The sequence below is a fragment of the Macaca thibetana genome, chromosome 5 (genome assembly GCF_024542745.1).
Source record: "Macaca thibetana thibetana isolate TM-01 chromosome 5, ASM2454274v1, whole genome shotgun sequence".
Classification (NCBI taxonomy): domain Eukaryota; kingdom Metazoa; phylum Chordata; class Mammalia; order Primates; family Cercopithecidae; genus Macaca; species Macaca thibetana.
In genome coordinates this window covers 44,023,726-44,049,486 of record NC_065582.1, presented here as the reverse complement: position 1 = coordinate 44,049,486, position 25,761 = coordinate 44,023,726, and the positions used below count along the sequence as shown (strand labels likewise).

Below are 25,761 nucleotides of genomic sequence, written 5' to 3'. Positions count from 1 at the left end.
CTATCTGAAATGAAACAGAGAAAGGAATTCCCCCAAATGAAAAGAGCAACAGTGAACTGAGGGATGCCTTTGGGAAGCTTAAAATAAGTTTAATTGGAATCCCTGGTGGGGTGGGGAGGGCAGAGATTTGAAATGGCCAAAAATTTTCCAAATTTGAGGAAAATCATAAACCCATAGATCCAAGAAGCTCAATGAACCTCAAGCAAAAGAAACACGAAGAAACCTATACAAAGGAACATCATAAATTGCTCAAAATCAGTGCTAAAGAACAAAATCCTAAAAGTAGTCAGAGGAAGAAAGATATGTGCAAAGGAGCAAAAGCAAGGACGACAGTGGATTTCTCACTGGAAACTATGCAAGTAAGAACACTGTAAAGCAGCATCTCTAAAGTACTGAAAGATACACTGCCAACCTAAAATCTTATACCCAGTAAAAATATATTTCAAAAATGAAGGCAAGAAACAAAAGCTTACATTAAAACAAATGAAGGAATTCATCACCAGCAGACCTGAATTACAAGAAATGTTCAAAGCCCAGGCAGAAGAAAATGAAATCAGATATAAAACTGATCTACACAAAAGAATGAGGAGGCTGGAAATAATAAACACATGGATAAATTCATAATTTTTTAATTATTGAAATATCTTTAAAAGATACAAGTAACATTGTTTAAACAAAAATAAGTGTTTTATAGGGTTTATAAAACATTTTTTAAGTAAACATATGACAATAGCATAAAGGCTAGGAGGAGAGAAATGGAAGTCTACTAGTATGAGTTTCTTCTACAACATATGAAGTGGTTTAATCAATTAACTGAAGTTCTACTGTGATAAATTAAGATGTACTTTTTTTTGGAGACAGGGTCTCACTCTGTTGCCCAAGGAATGTACAGTAAAGTGATCTCAGCTCACTGCAACCTCCACCTTCTAGGTTCATGCAATTCTCCTGCCTCAGCCTCCCAAGTAGCTGGGATTACAGGCATGCGCCATCATGCCTGGCTAGCTTTTGTATTTTCAGAAGAGACAGGGTTTCACCATGTTGGTCAGGCTGGTCTTGAACTCCTGACCTCAAGTGATCTGCCCACTTTGGCCTCTGAAAGTACTGGGATTACAAGCATGAGCCACCGCACCTGGCCTAAAGATGTACATTATAAACCCCAAGTAACTGGAGAGCTAGACTTTGTTCCTGGTTCAAGAGACTTGAGAATATTAAGATGTCAATTATCCACAAAATAGATTGATTTATAGATTCAACGTGACCCCATAATTGTAGGTTAAGGGAGAAAACATAGGGAGACTATTCTTCAGTTCCCTTTAAATCAGTTAATTAAGCAATCTAGTGACTGTAAATGTTAGAACCTAACTTCCTTTATTAGGAGATTAAAAATAAGTCCAGCCTGGCCAACATGGTGAAACCCCATCTCTACTCAAAATTCAAAAAATTAGCCAAGTGTGGTGGCATGCGCCTGTAATCCCAGCTACTTGGGAGGCTGAGGCAGGAGAATCACTTGAACCCGTGCAGGCAGAGGTTATGGTGAGTGGAGATGGCACCATTGTACTCCAACCTGGGCGACAGAGCAAAACTCTGTCTCAAAAAAATATATATATACACACACACACCCCTATGTGTATATACACACACACACATATATACACACACACTTCTAGAGTGTAAAATTATTGGTGTCGTGTTTACTTTTATTCCATTTTCAAAATTTTCTAGAGTGACCATATTTTTTAAAGTTTTTAAAAAGAGAAAGGAAGAAATATGTATCCACTTACAATGTTTTCAAATCCTGTTCCTGTCAGAACTGCACTTAGGGTCCAGGGCAGATAACTCTTACTTCGGTTCACAATTTTAAAAATCTTGCTCCTATTAGAACTGCAAGTATGTGACCTCAGTCACTGATCATGAGGAACAATGGCATATGACTTTAGACTACAGACTCCTCTCTTGGTACAAGAAAGCTGTGTGAAAACTAGTACCATTATTGCCAGCTGCTTATCTTATATATTTAGCCAGCTTAGTTACATTTTCTAGATAGAACATTTTCAGTGGAGATCCTGAACCCCTGATATTGCAACTCCATCTTCTAATATTGGCCTGTTGCAAGTGATTCTTTTAAATTCGTTTTTAGAATTAAAACATATTCATTTCAACTACCATCTCTAAACATAGATTCAAGTACCCTTAGGCTTAAGGCACAGGCAGAAATACCTAAATTAATAAATTTATAAAGATACAATGTGCTGTGCCAGCCACTCTGTGATGCAGCCCAGCCTGCTCAATGTGTAATCCCTAGTCCAGACAGCCTCCCCTGTTTTTGTCCTCATCTTGTTTTGCTATGTCTGTGGAAAGAGTCATGGTGCCCTTGCCAGCCAAGTCCAAGGCTAACTGTGACCCAAGTGATCATTTACCTTCTTCAGCATCACAAAGATCTTGGTGAAGGACACCTGCGCACAGGTGATAAAACTTCACACACTAGGACAACTAGCTGAAGAGAACTTAAAACACAAAACGAAACCCCTAAATACTGCACAATTTAAAACATCACAAATTAGGAAATTGAAACCATAAAAAAAATTACCAATCATCTTGCTGCCTCAATACAGGCACTGTTACATTTTAGAGTACTTCTTTTCATTCTTAAAAAAGTAAGCACTTCTACTTAAATTGTTTCCATTAAGGTTAAGAATAAAGACTCTAGATCCAGGCCGGGTGCAGTGGCTCATGCCTGTAATCCCAGCACTTTGGGAGGCTGAGGCGGGTGAATTGCCTGAGGCCAGGAGTTTGAGACCAACCTGGCCAAATGGCAAAACCCCATCTCTATTAAAAATACCAAAAAACAAGCTGGGTGTGGTGGCCCCTGCCTGTGATCCCAGCTACTCAGGATGCTGAGACACGAAAATTGCTTGAACGTGAGAGGTGGAGGTTGAAGTGAGCCAAGGTCACGCCACTTTACTCCAGCCTCGGCAACAGAGTGAGACCCTATCTCAAAATAAATAAATAAATAATAAAAATAAAAAATAGATCAGAATACGTGAGTTTGAATCTCACCTCTACCACTTAGTAGCTGTATTATTTTGAACAAGATACTTAACTTTGTGCCTCAATTATCTCATCTATAAAATGGGGATAATATCAGCACTTGCCTCATATGGTTGTCGTGATAATTAAATAGGTTTTTATATGTAAATCACTAAGAACAATGTCTGGGATCATGGTAAGCATTGTAGAAAATATTATTATTCTATTATAAAACATACATAATAAAATGTAATAATAATGATAACTAATACTTTGTATTTTCTCATGCTATTTTAGATAATTGTACATAGTTGGCTCTCAAAAAATTCATGAAAATATTTGCATTGTTTTAAATGACTGTATTATATCCGTGGAGGGGATTAGTCTACTTAAATAGTTCCTTAAAATTAAACTTAAAGTTAAAATTAATATTTCACTGATTGAATATTTTCCCATGAATAAATTCCCAGAGATGGGATTACTGGGTCACAGGGCATTACATTTTAAGCCTCTTGGTATATACAGCTTCATTAGCTTCCAAGGAGTTTTACCACTCTGCAGGGCAACAGCAATGTGAGTACCAGCATCATCCCAGCAACAGTGAGTATTAATACCAAATGTTCTCCTAACTTAACAGGTGGAATACAAGCCTCGAGTTTTAGTTGGACTGACAGTGAGGTTGTATGTGTTTCCTTATGTAAGTGGTTAGCTTTTATTCCCTTCATTGTGAATTGACTGCTCATGTCCTCATATCCTCTGCTAATTCTTCAATTAGAGGCCTAAAGATTTTCTTAACAGTTTATAGGAATATTCCATGTGGTAAATATATTAACCTTTTGTCATTTTTGTAAACACATTTTTTCAGACCCAGGTTTTGGTTTTGCTTCTCTTTTTCTGTTATTTTTTGCAAACTGAAGAAATTTTTATGTGTCAAATCTCTTGATTGTTTTCATTTGTGCTTTATTTTATCACTTAAGCTTTTACAAATCCTTCTCGCTCTGTAAGCTTGATAAATATTCTATTTTCTTCAGGCTTTTCTAGGGCTGACTTGTTAATAGGGATTCTGTAAGTTATCTGGAATTTATTTTGGTGCCAATGTGAGGTGAGGTATTGATGGCTGTATTTTCCAAATAGCCATTCAGATTCCTCAATGCCATTTATTGCAACATTTAGAAATTGCAGCAAAATTTGCATTGAAGAAGTCACAAGCACCAGACGGGATATTTTCCCCTTGTTGATATTCTCTGCAGGGACAAGACACCAGACGGTGGGAGAAAGGTGAGGAGGGGTCACTATGCGGAAACGCCTAATGAGAGGACAGTTCCTCAGGTACCCCCTTAACATCCCACTCACAGGCATGCCTGGAGTAGCAGAAACCCATAAGAAAATGTGAGAAAGCATGGGTTCTGTAGGAAACTAAACAAAATGTGTGCTGTTGATTAGAGCTCATCCTGGAGATCACAACTTCACTTAGGTAACAAGATAGCGTGGCAGGTTTCCTAAGGTACTGAAATAATAGGTGACTTTTCCTAAGACAGGAAAATCAAATTAGAGAACAAGGCTCATAGAATTAGAGAATCTTAGGCCTAAGGGCATCTCCTGCACATTTGAAAATACAGGGAACAGATGGAGGCCCAGATAAGTTAACTGAGGTCCTACATTCACAGTAGTACTGATGGTACTATAGGGTCTAGGACCTGGATCTAGAATTCAGTGTGTGCTTTCCTCCATGCCAAGTAACTGCCACATAGATTACAGAAATAAGTCACTAGGACTCTAAGGTTCAAGCAACGGCCGCGTCTGAGTAGTTTTCTTACTTAGCATGCACAAAGGTGCACAGATGAGCTTGCACACAAATATATTCATTCACTGAAGGAACACTGATTCCCCACTTGTACTGTAGGGCCTGTTCCAGGTGCTGAGATACAGGAGTGAGTTAGACAAGCTCCCTGTTCTCGGGAATACATACTGCTATATATGTCATATAACATATATATTGCTTTTTATGTCATATAGCATATATATTGCTTCATATCATAACTTTGCAATAATCCAACTTACTAATTTACAAATTTAGATTGATCTATTTTGGGTCAAACTCCAAACACCTCAAAACTATACTAAAAATAGGAAACCCTTGCTGTGAGACCATTAGCTTATAACAGGGGTCAGCAAACTACAGTCCTTGGGCTCACATGAGCCTCCTGTTTTTAGAAATAAAGTTTTACTGGAACAAGACCACGCCCACTCATTTGCATATTCTCTAGGACTACTTTCAAGTTTCAACAGCCGAGTTGAGTACTAGTGACAGAAACTGTATGACCTGAAAGCCTAAAATATTTACTATTTGCCCCTTTGAAAAAAGCTTGCAGGGCCCTGGTTTATAAACTAGGTTTTAACCTTATTCTTGGAGCAGCAGCAGCATTAAAGGCTCCTACTGAATTAAAAAAGAAACTTCTTTAATGCGTTTCACTCTTGGGTGACTGTACTAACAAACAAGATATTCTTTCCTGCTAGACAATGAGCCCTGAGCCCTGCTACATCAGAGAGAACACGATCTTTGCTTCATTCCCTGTGGTAATTACGAGGTATGTGTTTGCACTGGTTAGTGGTGAAGTTTCCACTCACGACAATGAAGCGATGACAAGTCCAGCTTCTTCCTAGTCATTTGGTTTCTATGGTTTCCGTACGGTGGTATGGGCGTGGAGGGGGCTTTGGAGCAGGATGGGAGGGAGGAGGGTTTTCAGCTGGGTTCAGGTATACTTTGGGGTAAAGAGGGTTAGAATGAAGGTTAACAGAAAGGAGAAAAAAAAAGACTATCTGAAAAGCCAGTGGTAATGGAAAAGAGTTTGGCCTTTTCCTCCATCAGCCACTCCAGAAATGCTGAATTTAATTTGTCTTCAACATGGGTTTCCCAGCTCACCTGCTGCCCACAGGCTAATGTGGTTACAGTCAGACAACTGACTGTAAAAATGGCACCTTCTCACTCAGCATAACAGCTCTCTGCAGACCTCCAAGTCATAGCTGCTCAATTTACTGACAAAAACAAGCTTTTATTACTGTTGGCACCACTGAGCCAAAGTGGCCAGAGAAGCATAGAGAGATCCTTCTCTGCCGTGTACATCGTCAGCACAACTGTCAGGGAAATTCCCCTTCCCGAATCCTTCAAGTGCTGATGAAGTGAGGGGCTGATCCAACACCCAGGGCTGGCAATCAGCAACATCAGCTCTTAATTTGTAAGCCCCGCAAATGCAGAGGGAGCTCCTCCTCATTCTCACTTAATGACTCCTTGCTGGTATCATTTGTAACCATCACTTGTGAGCGTATAATTGCATGGTGAAGTCAGAATGTTAACATCAATAAATGGAAGAAGTTAAGCAGAATGGCAAGAAGCTTAAATAACAGGCGAGCACTGGTGAAGCCTTGGCCATGGCCTAGACAGTGATGGGTTTGTTTCAGGAGAATCTGGTTTTCTTTGGCCGTGAACACACATGCCATGCGTCATTAAGGAGAGCGTCAGGGCTGCAGTTTCACTGGAGAGGAACGGAGCCTACAGAAGTAGGTGTGCAGTGCCCTGGCACGGGAAAACAGAAAGGTTCAAAGCTCTGCCAAGTGTTTCTCGGGGCTGTCAGAACAGCAATGATACAGAGAGCAAGCTCTGGAATGAAAACTGTTCTGGGCTGAGTTTCAGTAGTCACTGAAACCAGTGACTGCAGCAACCCCTAGTTGCTGACCTTGGATGGAATACCCCACCTCCGTTAAGCCTGTTTCTTCACCTGTACTGTACAGTGTGATAACAGTAGTATTCGCTTAGAGGGTTGCTAGGGGCTTAAATGAGAGCCAGTGTGCAAAGGCTAAGACTGGGGCATTGAAAGACTATCACATATGGTGATGAAGAAGAGGATCAGGATGAGCAACAAGCAAAGAGCTCAGCACCTCTCAACCACATCTGAACTTGGGAGTCTTTCAGAGCAGTGAGGCACAAGGCATGCCAGGAAACAGTATTATGACTACAAGGAAATGTGGCTCTCATGCCTTGGGAAAGCCCTTCCTTCCATGGAAGGAAAGGGCAATGTCTCAGGGTGGTGGGGATGCTTCGGCCAGGTGGCAGGTGCTCTGGGGTGCAGGGGATGGAGGAGGAATGTGAGAAGGACAGACAGGAATGGTCACCTGTGTGCTTGGTGCCAATGTGAGTCTTTATCTCTGCTTCCTCCATGGTGACGAAGTCGCAAGCAGTGCAGCAGATTGAAAACATCCACTGCTCCTTGTCCACGTGGAGTGACATGTGGCTGACAAACTGGACATTGAGCTCTGTCTCAAATCCACACACGTGACAACTACATGAAAGGGTAAAAGAAAAGAGGGGGAGAGAAAAGGGTGACACATACTTCTAAATGTGGGCTGTCCATTTATACACAGTACACTCAAGAAAACTGGAATTTGAAACACATTTGTCTTTCCACCAAAAGGTTTTGCATTAGAAAATTCTTCTGCTTTCTGGGATGCCTCTAAAGGAATCACTGTGCCAAAGAGACTAAGGCCCAGCATCATGTAACAATCACATATGTATTATAACGATGCTAAATAATCATAAAGTTAATTTAAAACCATGGATTCCAGATGCTGCACATCACCTAACTGATTTCCTTTGGGCAAAGAGATGCGCGGTAGCATTACCAAGGTATTTAGTGGTGCTGGTACACTGATAAACTCGGAGAGCACCTCACAGCCCAGGAGCCTCTCTCTGGCTCTGGAAACCTTCCCTAGTAGCAATGAAAGCACATACAGTTTGTTGTATGGCACTCCAAGCAAGAGGCTACTCTATCTGGGACAACTTCTGATAGAAGCCACCCATCCCTAGAGACATTCCTGCAAAAGGAAGTTTCCACCAATCAGTATGGCATATCTCTAGGGCAAGATCTGATAGACAGCCAGAAACTTGGGGGTTGTATGACAATCAAACCAATATTGATTCATGATTGAATACAGAAACGAAACATAAAATCCAGGTACTAAAGGGTGATACAGCCAAGGGGAAATATGTAATGCCTCTGGTCTATTTCTCTGGGGTTCTCAGATTTACATTTCCTCAGTTTTTTTTTTTTGTTTGTTTTGTTTTTTTTAAATTCTTAGGGAGCAGCAACACACTCAGTTACAAAGGTTGGAGCTTCTGAGCGGAACAGACCTAAAAATTCATCGTCCCCAGAGCCCAGTCACTGTCTGGAGCTCCACCCCAGAGAGCCACCTCTAAGACCATTTCTCTTTCAATTAATACTACCAGAGGCACCCAAGCCAAGAGAGGAGTCTGTGCAACTGCAGGGCTCAATCTAAGCAACGAAATTACTCAAATGAAGGCCAGGCTATGACTCAGAAAAGGAGCCTCGTGATGTATGCCCACAGCAGACAGGTAGGAAATGTTGAAGCCAAGAGTCTGAGAAAGGCAGACTAGCATGTTCCATCTGCAACTCACCTGTAATAATAAGGATGTTTCTTCCCGTCACTGCCTTCAGAGGTGACGGCGCTGACAATGTCCTCGGTGTCTGTACTCACCAGCTTCACGGAATGGACAGTCAAGTGCTGGTTCAGATTTGCACGGCACTTAGCAGCATAGGGGCACAAGTGGCATTTGTATTTTCTTTCCTCTGGGGGAGAAGGAACAGGAAAAAGCCCAAATCGTTTTCAAAAAGGAAGTCCCAACACCTTGTAAGAATCACTTAAAGGTATAAAGGAAAGAATGGTTCAAGTCACATCTCAGATGGCAACAATGGTAATGCCTTGGAATTGTAAGTATCTAAAAGTTTTTGCCCAGCAGGTCACTCCTGTATTAGTACTTTTAAATATCTCCGGCTGGGCACTGTGGCTCACACCTGTAATTCTAGCACTTTGGGAGGTGGAGGCAGAAAGATCCCTTAATGACAGGAGCTCGAGACCAGCCTGGGCATCACAGCGAGACTCCGTCTCTACAAAATTTTTTTTAAAAATTAGCCAGGCGTGGTGGCACATGCCTGTAGTCCCAGCTACTTCGGAGGAGGAGGTGGGAGGATTGCTTGAGCCCAGGAGGTCAAGGTTACAGTGAACCATGATCACATCACTGCACTCTTGCCTGGGTGACAGAGGTAAATCTTGTCTCAAACCAAACAAAACAAAACAAAACAAAAAAAGAAAAAAAAAGTCCCAGGGCAACTAGAATAGATAACCTGCCCTTTTTTTTTTTTTTTTTTCTGGACACCCACAGCCCCTTTTCCTGATAAGGTAAGCCCCATACAGGCCAAAATAATATTTTGTGCGTGAATAAGTGTGTGTGTGTGTGTGTGTGTGTGCACCCCATGTTTCAGTAGTGGGTGGGTGCTGAACAGGGGAGGGGGAATGAAACACAGCATTTGCAGGACTGCAGTGTAAAAGAGGCCTCATCATTTTCCCTAAGCTCCTGGCTTGGGTCAGCCAAGAAATTAAAAAAAAAAAAAAATAATGAAATTAAGGGGAAAAAATGCTGTGTGAAATAATTTAATTGGAAATTTCATTTTACATAAATAAAATAAAGAATTTCAATTAATTTCTTAATGGAAACCCTCTCATAAAACTGACAAATGTTTCAGTGTCATTTCCAGAGTGGCATTCTGAATTCGTCTGATTAATCAAGCAAATTAAAGTAAAAGGAGCAGGCTTTGCTTTCATCATACAGATAAAGGTAATAGCAGAAGATGAAGGAAAGAACAACTCCAGTGTTCTATCCTTGATGCTTACTTGGTATTACTGAGCCCGGCTTAAAGAAAATACCTGTCTTCTTTAGTTCACAGAGAAGAACATGGAAAAAAAGTTATTCTCTACAAAATATGAGACCATTATTATTATAGGTGGTCCCCAACATCTTGAAGGGCTGGCATCTGGGCTCTGCAGGGTCAGGGGAGGAGCCCTACCATCCAGATAAAATGTGTCCTTTCTTTAGAAGTTTTGTGTTTGTATGCATAAGTGAGGTTGGTAAGTTTTGTTATTAAGGTTATGCATCCTCCATAAAGTGAAACTGTGGAGCTTTTTAAATCTTTTTCTATCATTTGGAAATGTTTAACAATGTCGGAATTTCCTCTTCTCAAAAGGTTAGAAGGAACTCACCAGGGAAAACTTCTGGACCTGATGCCTTTATTAATGATATGTCCTTCATAATTTTTCCAAATTTCCCTTTGGGAACTGATTGATTCAAGTCTCCCCCTCCCCCTACTTTGGGTCAATTTTAGTCATTCTGTTTAAATGATCTATGTTATCTAAGTGTTCAGCTTTTTTTCTTAGAGCTTCATTATTCTCCAGTAATTCTTTAACATCTTCCACACTGATGATTAGGCTTCCTTTTTCATTCCTAATTTTGAGTATTTTTGCTTCATTTTCTTAATCAGGCTTAAAAGGATTTATCTATTTTATGGCCATCTTCTTTCTAGACTTTGTTGTTTCATCAATTCCTTAAGATGACTGTTAAGTTCCTCTATTTTTGTCTTTCTCTAATTAAAATGTTTACATCTATAAATTTCCTCTGACTAGAGCTCTTGCTGTTTGCTCCAGGTTTACGTATGAAGTGTTCTCTGTTTCATTCCTTTTAGATGTCTGTTATTTGAATTTTTATTTTCTCCCTTTTTCTTTGGTCCAATTAGGCAGGACGTTTTATTGACCCTTACTTATTTAAAATTTCATCTAAGTATGCTCAGAGAATGTGACCTTATAAAACTCCACTTTTTTGAACATGTTAAAGTATTCTTTGTGGCTAAGTATATAACTAAATTTTGTCTTTAGTGGAATTTAAGAGTAAAAATATTAAAAATATAAAGAGAAAAGACACCAGTCTGGGCAGCATGGTGAAACCCCGTTTCTACAAAAAACTTTTTGTTTTTTTTGAGACTGAGTTTCACTCTTGTCACTCAGGTTGGAGTGCAGTGGTGCGATCTTGGCTCACTGCAACTTCCACCTCCCGGGTTCAAGCGATTCTCCTGCCTCAGCCTCCTGAGTAGCTGGGATTACAAGCGCACGCCACCACACCCGGCTAATTTTTGTATTTTTAGTAGAGATGGGGTTTCACCACTTTGGCCAGGCTGGTCTCAAACTCCTGACCTCAGGTGATCCACCCGCCTTGGCCTCCTAAAGCGTTGGGATTATAGGTGTGAGCCACCGTGCCCGACAACAAAAACCCTTTTTTAAAAAATTAGCCAGGCATAGTGGCAGCGTGCACCTGTAGTCCCAGCTACTCAGAAAGCTGAGATGGAAGGATCGCTTGAACCCGGGAGGCAGAGGTTGCAGTGAGCTGGGATGGAGCCACTGCACTCCAGCCTGGGTGTCAGAGCGAGACCCTGTCTGGGGAGGAAAAAAAAGACAAAATTAATCTTGTCCTATTAATACTTCCTGTCTTGCTTTTTAAATTTTGTGTGATGTATGAAACCTTTATTTCGAACTTTTCTTTATCATTTTGTTTTTGTGTTCCCTGTAAAGAAGATACATCTGGATTACTTAAAAACCTGATTTCAATGTAAAAATGGAAATGTTTGATTTTATTATTTCCATCTTGCTTTATGTTTACTACTGATTTTACCTTATGTCTTTTTGTCTTCAATTATTTTTGCTGTGTGGACTAAGTTACTATTTATTCCTCCTTGTTAACTTGGTTGCCTTCCCTTTCCCATCTCTCAGAACCAACCATATTTCTCCACAATTACATGTAAATAAAGGCAGAAGCTGTTTCTCCACCGAGGTGCCTTTTCCCCAGCTGCTCTGACCCATCACAATAAGATAAAACCAGTAAGATGGAGTGTGTCCCCCTGTCCTGCACTCTCAGGATGAGCTCAATACATTTTTTTTTTACAGAATTTAGGAATTTTACCGGAATAAACCTAAATTGTGTATATTTTCTCATCAGTCCTACTTGGAACTCAATGAACCCTTTCAATACAAATAAAAAAGCCTTTCCAAGGTCTTCTTTAAACATGCCAGGCAAAACGGCTTGAAAATGTCAGGATAAACACATTCCCAGCGCTTCCTGTAACGCCTCTCTTAGAGAAACTCAGCTTCTGGAGAGTAAAGAAGTTGGTGATGGAGCATGGAGGGCTGACAGCCCAGGCCCCACTCACTCACCTGTGTGCAGCGACAGGTGTCGGGACAAGGTCTGCTGTCGGCCAAACACTTTCCCACACACGTCACAGGGAAAAAGTTGGTCATTGAATTTCCAGGATGGTAATCCATTCCCTGCCTCTAGGACTATCTTTTCTGTTTCTGGGTCAAAAGAACAAAGCATCATGAGAAATAAGGCAACAAGAATACATTTTCTGTTAGTCAACATTCAGGATTTCAGCAGAGCCTTCCCTCTGAAGAACGTGGCTAGTAACTGCAAATGAGTCTCCGGAACTGGTTTTCATGCTCATTTCCTGTCTCTAAGAAGGCCATTCTTGAAAGCTGTGGTGGCAAGTGGATTCCGACACCCGTCAAATCTTCAGTATTTTCTGTCTTTCATCACTGAAGACCAGCCAACTAACCCTCTAGTCAGTTGACAGCACTCTGCCCAGTATACAGCAGATACTCAATAAATACTTGTTGAATGAGTTGCCTGACTTGCATGTTAAAATTCCAGAAACGTAGGCTCTTGCCACAAGACAGTAAATAAAGGATTGTAGGCTGGGCTTGGTCACTCACACTTGTAATCCCAGCATTTTGGGAGGCTGAGGCGAGTAGATCACTTGAGCTGCAAAGTTCAAGACCAGCCTGGCGAACATGGTGAAACCTTGTTTCTACTAAAAATACAAAGATTAGCTGGGCATCGTGGCAGGTGCCTGTAATCCCAGCTACTTCAGAGGCTGAGGCATGAGAATCGCTTGAACCTGGGAGGCGGAGGTTGCAGCGAGCTGAGATCACACCACTGCACTCCAGCCTGGGTGACAGAGTGAGACGCTGTCTCAAAAAAAAAAATTGTAAGTCTCAGATTCTGATGTGAAAACAAATGGTGCTATCCCTTGAAAGGAAATACACTTTCATTCTCTTTAAGAAGAAAGCTTTGCTCTTCATTCCAGTTTGAGCAAAATCCTTAATGAGGAATTTGTGCTAAGTAGACTCAGTGATGACTACCGCACACCGTGCCACAGAAAATTCCCTAATGCAAGAATGAACCAGAATTTCCCCAAAGGTCTCACATTTGGGAAAACAGTGAGTGCCACAAGTTGTCCACCCATAATTCATAGCCATGAACGAAACAAATGGACTTTAATACATTCTCTAATCATCTTAAAGAGTTTTTATTTTTTCATTCTTATCCCTAGGATTACCTTTAATCCTAATTCATGTTTCTTCTTGTGGAACTGTACCAGATTATGTAAACATTCCTTCTATGATAATGTCATAAAATAGGTGACAGAGAACACCAGGAAGAGGGAAGGAGACACTTCTAAAAGGACACTTGAATGGGCCACTGATAGGCCTTTCACCTCACTTTGAAGACGAAGACAAATGATACATTAAGTTAATATCTTGTCTTTTACCTCAGTAAATCATTGCAAATCTCCTTAAAGCACAGTGCTGCATTTAGAACTGGACACCATGTGGTGATAATTGAATGGTGGTAAGAACTTCTCACAATCTAAGCAGATGAAAATGCTCACAACACGAGTCAGAGATAACATCAGAAGAAAGAACTTTATTTCACACAATTTGGTTAAAACTGCTTCCCAATACAGGCTTCCACCTGTATGTGGATAAATCAACGGGATCAATTTTCATTTGAATGATTTTCCAGATAGGGTAATCTAAGGGAAGAAGAAACAAATATGAATGTATTTCTGGAAAGGGGAGGAGGGGAAATGATGGTGAAACTGCAATAATGTTCGCTGTGAGGCACCTGCCAGCAATCCCAACACTGATAAAGCACATGAATTGATTTATCTGTGTTTGTTAAAACGTAGCACTTGGGGCCTTAGGGAGAAGAGTTGCTCTTATTAAAGTAGAAATGTGTGACTAAAAACCTCTCAAGGGAAAGAGAATTAAAAAAAGGGAGTTGAACTTCTGAGAACAAGAACTACTCTTAGACGGCTGTCCTTGAGTCCAAGCAGTGGGCATTTCAGCTGTGCAGTGAATTTCAGTATATCAGTAGCCCCTTTTCAGTGTATAATAAAAACAGTGCTTCCAAGAACGATAATGGTAATAATTATAAGGAGAGGTCAAGAGGGTGCAGGGTCTCTTAATACATTCATAACAAGAATGAATGAATTGGGTCAAATACCAAACAAGTAGATGCAATTAAAAATAGATAAGCATCTTAATAAATCCTTCAAGTATCAGTCATGTACTCAAGAAGTTGAAGCATCATGAACTGTCTGATTCCTTCCACTGGTCTTAGAAAATGATGAAAGCACAAATCTCATCATGTCTTGTTCTGTATGCCAATGGCTCCTCAAGGCCAAACTTCTGGCTTCTGAGTCCTTCATGGCCTGGCTCTGGCCACCTCCCACCACCCAAATGCTTGGCAAAGTAGACTGCTTGACTTTTCAGGAACAAACAATTCCCTTTTAAGTGTCATTGCTTTTGAATCAACTGTTCCTCCACCAACAGCTACTCCCCACAACTACTTCTGCACAATAAACTCAGACTCAATTTGAAGCCCCATCTCAGATTTCATCTCCTTGGTGAAGCCCTGCCCAATTCCCAAGGAAGATTTAGTCATTTCCCCTGCTCTGTCCCAGGGCACTTTTATGAATATTTCCATTGTACCACTTTACCTGTTATATCACTTGTTTACATATCTTCTATAAGCCATATATATATATATATATGTGTGTGTATATATATATGCATATAAAACACCCAGCCCAGCCAGCATAGTCCAACGTGAAGCAGTGCTCAGTCAACACGTCCCCTGGCCTCCCTCCCCTGGGGGAAGGGTTCTGCATTATTTATTTGTGTATCCTCAGCATTAGCACAATCTCTGCTACATAAGAGGTGCTTAGTATATATTTGTTGAGTAAATGAATGACTGAATAAAAGGGTCCAAGTGAGGCAGAGAATAGACATTATTCTTATTTTATAGAGCAAAAGACTAATAATTTAGTAGCATTCATTAAGGCCTATGGCCAATTCAGAATGAAAAATCAGGCTACCTGCCTTTTGAATTACTGTTTTAACTCAATTCACTAACTGCTTTCATGATTCTATTAGTGGAAATGTTTGCAGTCCTGAGCCATACCTCCAAAGGCTCTAAATTCTTACCTCTTCCCAATAGCATCAAGCCACAAGATGATTCCCTTTATGATGAACTCTGGCAGTTGCTATTTGTCAGTTAACCCAACAGTCATTGTCAGCTTTCCTTATCCCCTGACTTCTCCAGCCATGGAAGCAGCTGGGGTAGCCATGTGCCAAAGTTCTGAGAAGGCTTTTGCGTTTCCGTTAAAATGAAGGATATGACTAGTATTGCCCCCTTCTCTTTTCCAGCCTTGATCACAGAAGAAATGGTTAGGACTCTGGCAGCCATTTTGTGAATATGAGGCATGAAGACAAAAGCCAACTGCCAAAGATGGAGAAAGGGAAAGATGGGAAAAGTATAGGTCCTTGATATGGTTTGGTTCTGTGTCCCTGCCCAAATCTCATGTCAAATTGTAATTCCCAGTATTGGAGGTGGGGCTTGGTGGGAGGTGACTGGGTCATTAGGGGTGGAGTTCTCATGAATGGTTTAGCATGGTCTCTCTGGTGCTGTTCTCATGATAGTGAGTGAGTTCTCACAAGATCTGGCTGTTTAAAAGTGTGCAGCACCTTCCCCTTCTCTATTCCTACTGCTCTGGCCATGTAACATGTGCCTGCTTCCTCTTCACCTTCCACTATGACCGGAAGCTTCCTGAGGCCTCCCCAGAAGCCAAGCAGATGCCAGCATCATGCTTCCTGTACAGCCTATGGAACTGTGAGCCAATTCAACCCCTTTCTTTATAAATTACCCAGTCTCAGGTATTTCTTGATAGCACTGCAGGAACTGACTAATACAGTCCTCTGTGACATTTCTCAGTAGCTGAATGAACACCAGCAACCACCCACTTCTGGACTTCTTGTTTCGTGAGGGAAATAAGTCCCTGTTTGTTTCAGCCACCGTTGGTTGGGTTTTCTGTTACTTGTAACATTCTTAACTGAAGGCCCTTCCTATGGTTCCTCTTGGTCTTAGGACTTTGAACATTAGGTTCCACCTTTTGACAGGCTTTAATTCCCAAAATCCCCCATCCTGTGAAGAACTCTCCACATTAATTATCAACAGCAACAAGTGTACAGCCAGCCGAACACATTTCCATCTTAATTATCTTCTTCTGTTGGGAAAGAAAAACCTTAAAAGCTTCTTTTAGATTACTCAGGAATTTCCTTTAAAAAAACTTTTTATGAAGCATAATATATGTAACAGAAAAGTGCACATATCAATAACTGCTTTTAAGTAGTTCCAAAGTCACAAAACAGCTTGGAATATGGGTACTATTTTTAAATTTTTGCTACTCTTCATCTTGATTCCCCTATCCCTTAGCATTTGTTTCATTATTTTAAGTAGCTTGAATGTATACTTAAGATTCTCTTCATTTCTTTTAGAAATACTTGTCTAATGGTAACCTCTTTTTTTGTATGGAGTCTCATAGGATTTTGTCTCTTATAAAGCATTTTATTTCTTTTCACACTCTTATGTTCTGATCCCTGGGATAACCATAAATTGCTTCCAGAAATTCCTGGCTACTCGGTATTATGTGATCAGATGTTTTTTCTCCACTTTTCCACCTATGATGTTTGCCTTGAATGTCATTTGGGCTTTTCCTCTTCCTTATATAGGTTTTTGTTTTAAATGAAGCAAACAGGTGTATAGGATTAAGCACTTTTGTCCTTATAGTACAGCTGGAAAAATAGGAACACAGTGTAAGGAGAACGATCCCATCTTAGCAATCTGAAAACAAGGCTTTCAGCTCTTCCTATTAATGGTGAACTGAGGTCTGTCATCCATAATGATGAGGACTAGTTGGTCAAAATACAATACAGCAAACTATGCTTCTTATAACCTAGTTATTCAAGGGGACATGTCTCATTTCATGCATAGGTCCTGGGAAGATGAAACCCATCCAGCATGTCTCCAAAAATTTTCCTTAATTAAACACATTTCGTAGAATTCAGGAGAGAATTCTATCAAAATCTGCTTGACAAAACATTGTATCAAGTAGAGCACTCAGTTATCTTCAGATCCAATTTGTTCATTTTCAGGAGGATAAAAATGAAGCCTTATATTCCAGGACCTCTCCAACCCCAGGGTAACCCACAACTTGCACAAGGTTGGGCAACAGTTTCCACAGTAACTAAGTCTCTATCCTGCCCCAAATCTTAGTTCAAGGAGGAACCTGAACGATCATCTTGTTCAATGTTTTCTGTTTTATATATTAGGGAACTGAGGCCAAGAGAACCTAAGTAATTACCCCAGGTAACCTGGCTAGTGACTCTGGGAGAGCAGAGACAGACCCACGGTGTCATTCAAGCTCCTCCAAGCCATATGAAATCAATGCCAAAGTCTACAAACAAACAAAGGAGGGATTTTTCTTCTCTTCCTGTTCTTTGGCTCTGAGTTTAATACTCTTGGTTACACATGGACATGTGCAGATTTAGCAACAATCCACAGACACTAGCACTTTTCTCCATTTCTCTTCTTAAAAGTGTAAGCCTAGAATATTTCCAGGCACAGAGATGTTAGAAACTCTAATATGTCAAAACTTAGAATAAAGAAGGAACAAGATAGGGAAGTCCTAAAAGCCAGTCCTCTCTGAGGTAAACATGGTATTACTGAAGAAAGTTCCCTTGAACCTTTCATTGCCATTGGGGAGCATTTTCGGTAAAATTAAACAAACACACAAATAAGTAAAACCTCAAAAAACAACAGGGACAAAGGAAAGGACTTTAGTTTGCTTCCTTTCAATTTTAACATAATTTGACCCTATATTTGGTGTATTGTTTTGCTTTGTGGGCACATTTTACTGTGTGAAAAGATCCCTGTATTCTCTGACAAAACAGCCCTCTCGAAGAACCATCTCTCAACCTGATTTTGGTAAAAGAAATGCTAAGACAGAAGGCTTTATTTGGCGACAGCTGTAAGCAAAAGATTGGCCAAAATATGACCTCAATGCATAAATAACTGTTCAGATCAACTAAATCTCATTACTGAAGAAGAGGCTCTGGGGCCGCTTGGGTTTTCCATTGTGACGTGGTATTTTGATCACTTCTTTCTTTCATGATCAAGGCTGGAATGTTTTGTTTTGAGGCATACCTCAAACTGAAATTCTGAAATCCTCTGTAGTCTTGGATAGGTTAAAACCTACCAGGTCATTTTCCAGGCAGAAAGCAGAGGGCATGGAACTTTCTGGTCAGACTCTAGCCCTACTGGCTCTGTCCTTTGGTTTCATGGGTTCTGCATGGCCTCTGCTTAAAACAAGCTACCACCTTCTGAGGGCTGCTTGTGAAGCTAAGAGTCAGCTGTGGTTTATGACTCTTCGGGGGTTAATATCTTTGTTCCAGTGCTTGCAGCTCGTCTACATTCCTTTTTAATTTTTTCAGAGTCATTTCAATTTAGGGTTACTTGCCAACATCTACCGTTTTAGAATTTCCAGCTCAGAGGATCTATCTTGCCGTGTCACAGCTGTACTGGAACAACAGCCACAGTGCAGATGGCTGGCACTGGTGACCTGTCCCATCATTTCATTTACTACTAGTGACCCTGCACAAGATGCCAGAAGTGTTGCTCATGCCAGTCCTAACAGACTTACTAGGCTCCCTATGACCACCTCTCTGCAGGTGTTGGTGGAACCAGCTTCCCCTTTAAGTACCATTACACTCACCCAAAAACAGGCTTTTCTGCAGGTCAAGGTGTTGCCTCAATGAACTGCTAAGATAGAAGAATTGAGAAACAGTTTTTGTCGGCTGGGGGCAGTGGCTCAGGCCTGTAATACAAGCACTTTGGGAGGCCAAGGCGTGTGGATCACAAGGTCAGGAGTTTGAGACCAGCCTGGCCAACACTGTGAAACCCCATCTCTATAAAAAATACAAAAATTAGCTGAGTGTGGTGGCATGTGCCTGTAGTCCCAGCTGCTCGGGAGGCTGAGGCAGGAGAATCGCTTGAACCCGGAGGCAGAGATTGCAGTGAACTAAGACCATGCCATTGCACTCTAGCCTGGGTGACAGAGTAAGGCTCTGTCTCAAAAAATAAAAGAAAAAAAAAGAAAAGAAAAAAGAAATAGTTTTTGTCAATCTGTGCTCAGTTAGAAACACTGGGTGGAGATTCTTAGATGTAAAAGAGTTAACAGCCTTGATCTCTGGGCTCATTTCAACCTTCAATGCTTAACAAACTTAGTAAAGTAGAATTTTGCATTACTACTTTCAGAGGGTCCATGCACAGGCCCTGGGAAGATGACACCCATCAAGCATGTCTCCAAAAATTTTTATTAATTAAACCCATCTGATAGAATTCAGGTGACAGTTCTATCAAACTCTGACAGAGCATTAGATCAAGTAGAGGACTCTGATACTTCCAATCCAACTCCTTCATTTTCAGGAGGACAAAAAAGGAAGCCTGTCACTCCAGGAGTTCTCAGACCCCAGGGCACCCCACATCTTGCACGGGGTCAAGTAACAGTTTCCACAGTAATTAAATCTCCATCCTGCCCCAAACCCAAGATCAAGGAGGAATCTTAACAATCATTTTTTTTCAAAGTTGCTGTTTTACATATAAGAAAACTGAGGCCTAGAAAACCTGAGGAACTACCCCAGGTAATCTGCCTAGTGATTCTGGGAGAGCAGAGACAGACCCACAGTCTGCCTGCTCCTCTAAGCCATATGTAATCAATGCCAACTGCTTAGTAAACAGCTGCTTCTGAAAAATCGTCCCAGGAAAACTGGGTGACCTTTTTTTTTTTTTTGCTTAGTGCTGGGTAACAGCTTAAAAAATACTTACTGATTGATTTGTATCGTAAATAACTGTGTTTTCTATATCTGGTTCTTTATGCAGGTCATTTTAAATCAATAGTAGAAAACTGGACCTTGATTCCTTGGGTAACAGAAATGGCTAGTACTAGATGTCCCTAATTCCAGTGAGGCTGATCACATAGAACTTGAGCACCATCGGGACCTTCTCTAAGCCTCCAAATGTAGATAGTCACTGCCAGAATCTAGGCCAATTGATGTCTGCCATTATAACAATATTTCTTTTAAAAAAAAACTATATAACTGAATCCTTTACAAAATCCACATACGAAAAGTTGGATATTGCTTCCGTGTTTTCCCTGTACTTGTATTTCCAAGATTAGTGGGATCCTCTATAAAACCTTATTGAATAAATGACATAATCACATCATCAAGATCAGGACTGTTGTACTGAACGTAAACCTAATTTTATATTACAACATGGAAGCAAACTGACAATATTGATTCAGGAATCATGTCTAAAGGACCTGGTTATTATCTTGCTCATTACACAGACCAGTGACCACTTCTCTTCTTAATGATGATGGTAGGATTTAAGGTCTTAGCAAATGCCCTCAGAATGTCCCAATGTTCAGGCCATTTATAAATCTTTGTTAGAAAAATAATCAGGCCTGAAAATTATGTCTTTTTTGTTAGTTTGTTTGGCTTTGTGACAGAAACTGATGTTTATTTACTCAACGTCTAACAGAATATGCGGGTTTTTGTTTTGTTTCAAGGTGGCAATGTGCCCAGTTAAAAACATACCTTCCTTACTAGCTTCCATTGCTATTAAAGGCTGGTCATGGAACACAGTTCTGGACAATGAGATATAGGTGGTAGTTCCTATAAAGACTTTTGCCCTTCACTCTGCCTCCTCCTTCTTGGCTGTCTGGAGGTACCGCAGCTCTCTTTCAATCATGAAGATGAAGGCCATCGATAACGACGGAGGAGCAGAAAATAAAATGGTGGGTCCTTGACGTTTTCCTCAAATAGCTATACCAGTCTTACATTGCCTATTTCTGAATTCTTTATTATGGGAGAAAACAAATCCATAATTGGTTAAGTCTCTGTGGTTAAGTTGAACATGATTCCAACAAATAAAGACTTAACGTGTATAGTTTCATCCAATTTTGGCAATTTATCTCTATTATGCAAAACAATATTGGAGTTTGTTAACAGTATATTAAGGAGACCATACATAATTAAAACAATAACTTATATTTATGGAGGACTGACCACTGCATTAGTCACTATATGGTGCATTTTACACATATGTTTAATATTTAACCTTATAGCAGCACTATGTATTAAGACACTATGATTACCATTCTTATTTTACAACAAAACAAAACAAGAAAACAAAAACAGTATCAAGCTCAGGGTGGCTAAACTCAAGGTCATCTAGCTGGTAAGTGATAGCCTTTCCCAAACCCAAATCTGTCTGACTACAAAGCCCATACTCTCAACCATTTATTACATTATACTACAAGACCAAAGAGGAAAATCTAATGGTTCTAATTTATTTCACGAGAGACAGATCTTCTGTCTGTTACAATCTCGATTTGTTCCGCTGTAAATTCACCAACCATAAAGAAGAAGCATCCGCGATCACATAAATCTAAAGAGAGCTTTATTGAGGCAACCTAAATGCTTCCCCCAGGGCCTGCCTGGAGAGAGAATGGTGGAATTTGGAGGCTCTGCCTCATTTCTGTTACCCAAAGCCTCTTTGGCCTCTTCTTTACATCTTTACATCTAGTGAGTTGCTGCATATGAAAAATCTGAGCACCAATTATGTAAATTTTAATCATAAAACTTATTTCAGGTCAGCTTTCACTTGCTCCAGAATGAGACCCTTATAGTCTGTTCTTTCAACTTTTCCCAGTGAAGAAAAATAACAGGCATTCAAGTGCAGAGCTACCTAAAGACTGTATTAGGTGATAGCACATCTTTAAATCCAAAAGTTATCTTCTGTAATTTACTATAAAGTATGGGCACATATAAAACACCTTGAGGAAAAACATTATCATTGGGCAAATACAAGAATTTCCTCTTTTCTCTTGTTTGTTGTTGAACTGGGTTTTCAATATATGTTAATATTTACTGAGTAAATGAGGAAAGGAATAAACGAAATGAAAAGAGCAGATCACTATAATTAAAAATTTAACGATTCTAAAATACTCTAATATTCTAGAAATACTGAGTTTAGAAAGTAAATCCAGACTTTCTAAAATACTAAAATTTTAATGTTAATTTACTCCTGAAATTTTGCAATGTGCTATGCATCATACCTACAGAATACTGAATATATTTCTTTTTAAAATTCAAGTCACAGTCATTTCCAAATATTATTCAAGTAAGCCTCTAGGGATTCTGCAGTTCTCTTCACTAAGATTGGAATCCACTGGTATTCTCAATTATTCTAGTCTTCTTTTCTTATGAACAAGCCTTGATCATATCAACCATTCCTTTAAAGATTTCTAAATTTCCTTAAAGCCCTTATCAGCTCCCAGACACTGCAATATTCTTGTGTGACGACATCCAGTTTCAAATTTTCAGTCTTCGTCTTTCTCTGCTCCTAACCTATTGAATTTTGTATTAACAGAAAATATAACTATTCTACTTTGCCTTTCTCCTGACCTTGGGTTTTAGCACATTATAACATTTTTGTTAGTTGATGGCAGATTTAACATTTTAAAGCAACAGTGGTCACAAATATTTTTTCTCTTTGATCCAGAAATCCTACCTATTTGATTAGGCAGAGTTACATGTTTTTATATGATGGGAATTTCTGTTTGTTGGTTTATGTAATCATTTTCCTCAGGCGGGCAATCACAGACACGGGACTGGGAAATACTTTGTGTCTTAGTTCATTCAGGCTGCTATAACAAAACACTGAATGGCTTATAAACCACAGAAATGTTTTTCTCATAGTTCTGGAGGCTGAGAAGTCCAAGATCAAGGCACTGGCAGAATCAGTGTCTGGGAAGGTCCTGCTTCCTCACAGACAGCCATCTTCTCACTCTACCCTCAGATGGCAGAAGAGGCAAGGGGTCTTTTATAAGGGCCTCTTTTAGAGGGGCACTAATCCTAGTCATGAGGGCTCCACTCCCAAGACCTAAGCACTTCCCAAAGGCTCCACCTTCTAAATAGCATCACTTTAGGGGTGAGGAATTTAACGTATGAATTGAAATGGGGGGACATAAACATTTAGACCACAGCACTTTGTTAACTAGGAGAGGAGGAAAGGGATTATTAGAATTTTCCTATGAATGTATGTCATAATGACTGGCAGCACTGATAATTAGTTACCAGTAATAATAAGTAGCATAGTTGGCATATATTTTTTTATATAAATAAAATAGGCCATCTCTATTATATCATTCTCAGTAATTTGAATACACACATACTTTCTTTAATGGTTGAGAAAACTTTGGATTTAGGTGTAGCTGAAAGAGGAATTATACATGTGAATAGCTAAGATTTATTTAGCACTGATTTTACTCTGGGCACTGTGCTAAGGCTACAGGTTTTACTTACATAATTTCATTTAATCCTCTTAACAAAAGATTAAGGTTGGTCTCATTATCCTTATTTTATAGATGAGACAAATCAAGGCGCAGAATTGATTAAGAAATCAGCTTGTTCTTACATAGCTGGTATGAGGGAGAGCCAGGATTAAACCCAGGATGCCCAACTAGGAAGCACATGTACTCTACAGCTTTCCTTACACTGCACACAACTCTAGTTGTGTCCATGGGGTATGTCATTCCTCTTTGCAAAAACCTCTACTTTCTGTGACAAAATAGATAAAGGCTGATAGCCTTGAGGCTTAGCTTCTGGCCTCAAGATTTCTATGAGATGGTGACCTCATTTTGGACCTGGTGCTAAGGAGGCCAACACCATGTGTTAAATGTTTCTCTTTCCTAGGTGGCAAGTGCTGCTGCATTTCATGGCCTCAGATCAAAATACAACCTCATTAGCTGCTGTGAACACAATGTTCCTGTTGAAGAATGGAATGGAGTTAAGAGTGTAGAAGGTCTGATGTAAATTTACTCCTACTCCAAATGCATATCCTATTGACAAAGAGTTTGAACTATTGCATTTGTATATGAAAGTCAGGGCATTCTATTGTTTTCAGTTGTCACAAGGGAAAAAAAAAAGAAAAAAAAAGAAATGGCATTACTACTGTCAATATAAATAAATGAAAAATCTAAGCTACTTCTATTTGTCATTTCAAGATTGGGAAATGGACTTTTGGCCCACAAACCAGAAATATATATATCCAACAGCCCAGGAATAGACATATAATTTTTTTTTTTTTTTTAAGATACAGGGTCTCTTTGTCACCCAGGCTGGAGTGCAGTGGCACGGTCATAGCTCACTGCCGCCTCGAATTCCTGGGCTCAAGCAATCTGTCCATCTTGGCCTCCCAAAGTGCTGGGATTATAGGTCTGAGCCACTGCGCCTGGCTTGGGATATTTTTAAGTAACATAATATTCAATGATTCAACTCCAAAGTAGTTGAGCAAAAGAAGTACCTACATTTAAAAAAGACATCTTCCTTCCATTTCAATTTTCAAATTGAAAAGGAATTCAAATAAATTAAATAAAAAGGTCAATGTAAAATTTTGGCTACAAATAACACTAGAGAAAGATCAAATAATAAACTGGAAAATATGGCAGGACTACCTTATTCCTGAGTGGAAATGCAATACATTCTAGTTATGTGCCCTGTATTACTGTAGGCTGTTTGTGTATTGATTTTTCTCATGCATTATGACTTGGCCACCTTTAAAAAGCATCTCTTCCTACCCTCTCTTTACATAGATCTTAAATATAATAGACAATAAATATTTGTGGATTTGTTTAAAATTCCACTAGCTATAGGCAAGAGAAAACATGCATAGATGCATACATATGTAATTTAATGTCAATAACTTCCACATAGACAAGGCTGAGAAGTCCCAGCCTGTGCATACTGCACCCTTAGGGTTCCCTAGAGTGACAGAACTAATAGTGTGTGTGTATATATGTGTGTGTGTGTGTATATATATATATAAAGAGGAGTTTACTAAGTATTAAATTACACTATCACAAGTTCCACAATAGGCTATCTGCAAGCTTGAGGAGCAAGGAGAGCCAGTCTGAGTCTCAAAACTGAAGAACCTGGAGTCTGATGTTCAAGGGCAGGAAGCATCCAGCATGGGAGAAAGATGTAGGCTGGGAGGCTAGGCCAGTCTTGCCTTTTCACGTTTTTCTGCCTGCTTTATATTTACTGGCAGCTGATTAGATTGTTCCCACCAGATTAAGGGTGGGTCTGCCTTCCCCAGCCCACTGACTCAAATGTTAATCTCCTTTGGCAACACCCACACAGGCACACCCAGGATCAATACTTTGCATCCTTCAATCCAATCAAATTGACACTCAGTACTAAACATCACACTTTCCTACCCTATAACAGAAAGCTGTTACCTCTAACTTTGATGGTAAAAGTTCAACCTCAAAAGGTCTTTGGAGACCTTCCCTCAGCAGAATCTTTGCCTCATCTTTGGTGAATTAGGGAGAACTGGAAGAAGGCATAGTATTGCTTCTAGTTCATAGAGAACTTGAGATGTAGATAAGCTAATTGCTTGTCTAAGGTCTTCCAGCAAAATTCTGACTGGGGGGATGTCAGTCTCAGCTCAGCTCCCTCTTCACCTCATCCCCCTGCCTCCCCACATGCTGAGGTTCAGGTTCTTAATCACACTACATACCAAAGGCTTTGCAG

At 40.0% G+C, this 25,761-nt stretch overlaps 1 protein-coding gene across 5 annotated transcripts in view; it reads right to left on the bottom strand.

The window, feature by feature from the left end:
• Positions 1 to 25,761, bottom strand: part of ZNF827 (zinc finger protein 827) — a 174,712-nt gene that overhangs the window by 9,713 nt on the left and 139,238 nt on the right. For all 5 annotated transcript variants that reach the window (XM_050791755.1, XM_050791756.1, XM_050791757.1 and 2 more), the window contains 3 exons: positions 12,136 to 12,273; positions 8,498 to 8,669; positions 7,198 to 7,364 (listed from right to left, as the gene is read on the bottom strand). In XM_050791755.1, coding sequence (XP_050647712.1) covers positions 7,198 to 7,364; positions 8,498 to 8,669; positions 12,136 to 12,273 — 477 coding nt within the window. The remainder of the gene's footprint in view (positions 1 to 7,197; positions 7,365 to 8,497; positions 8,670 to 12,135; positions 12,274 to 25,761) is intronic.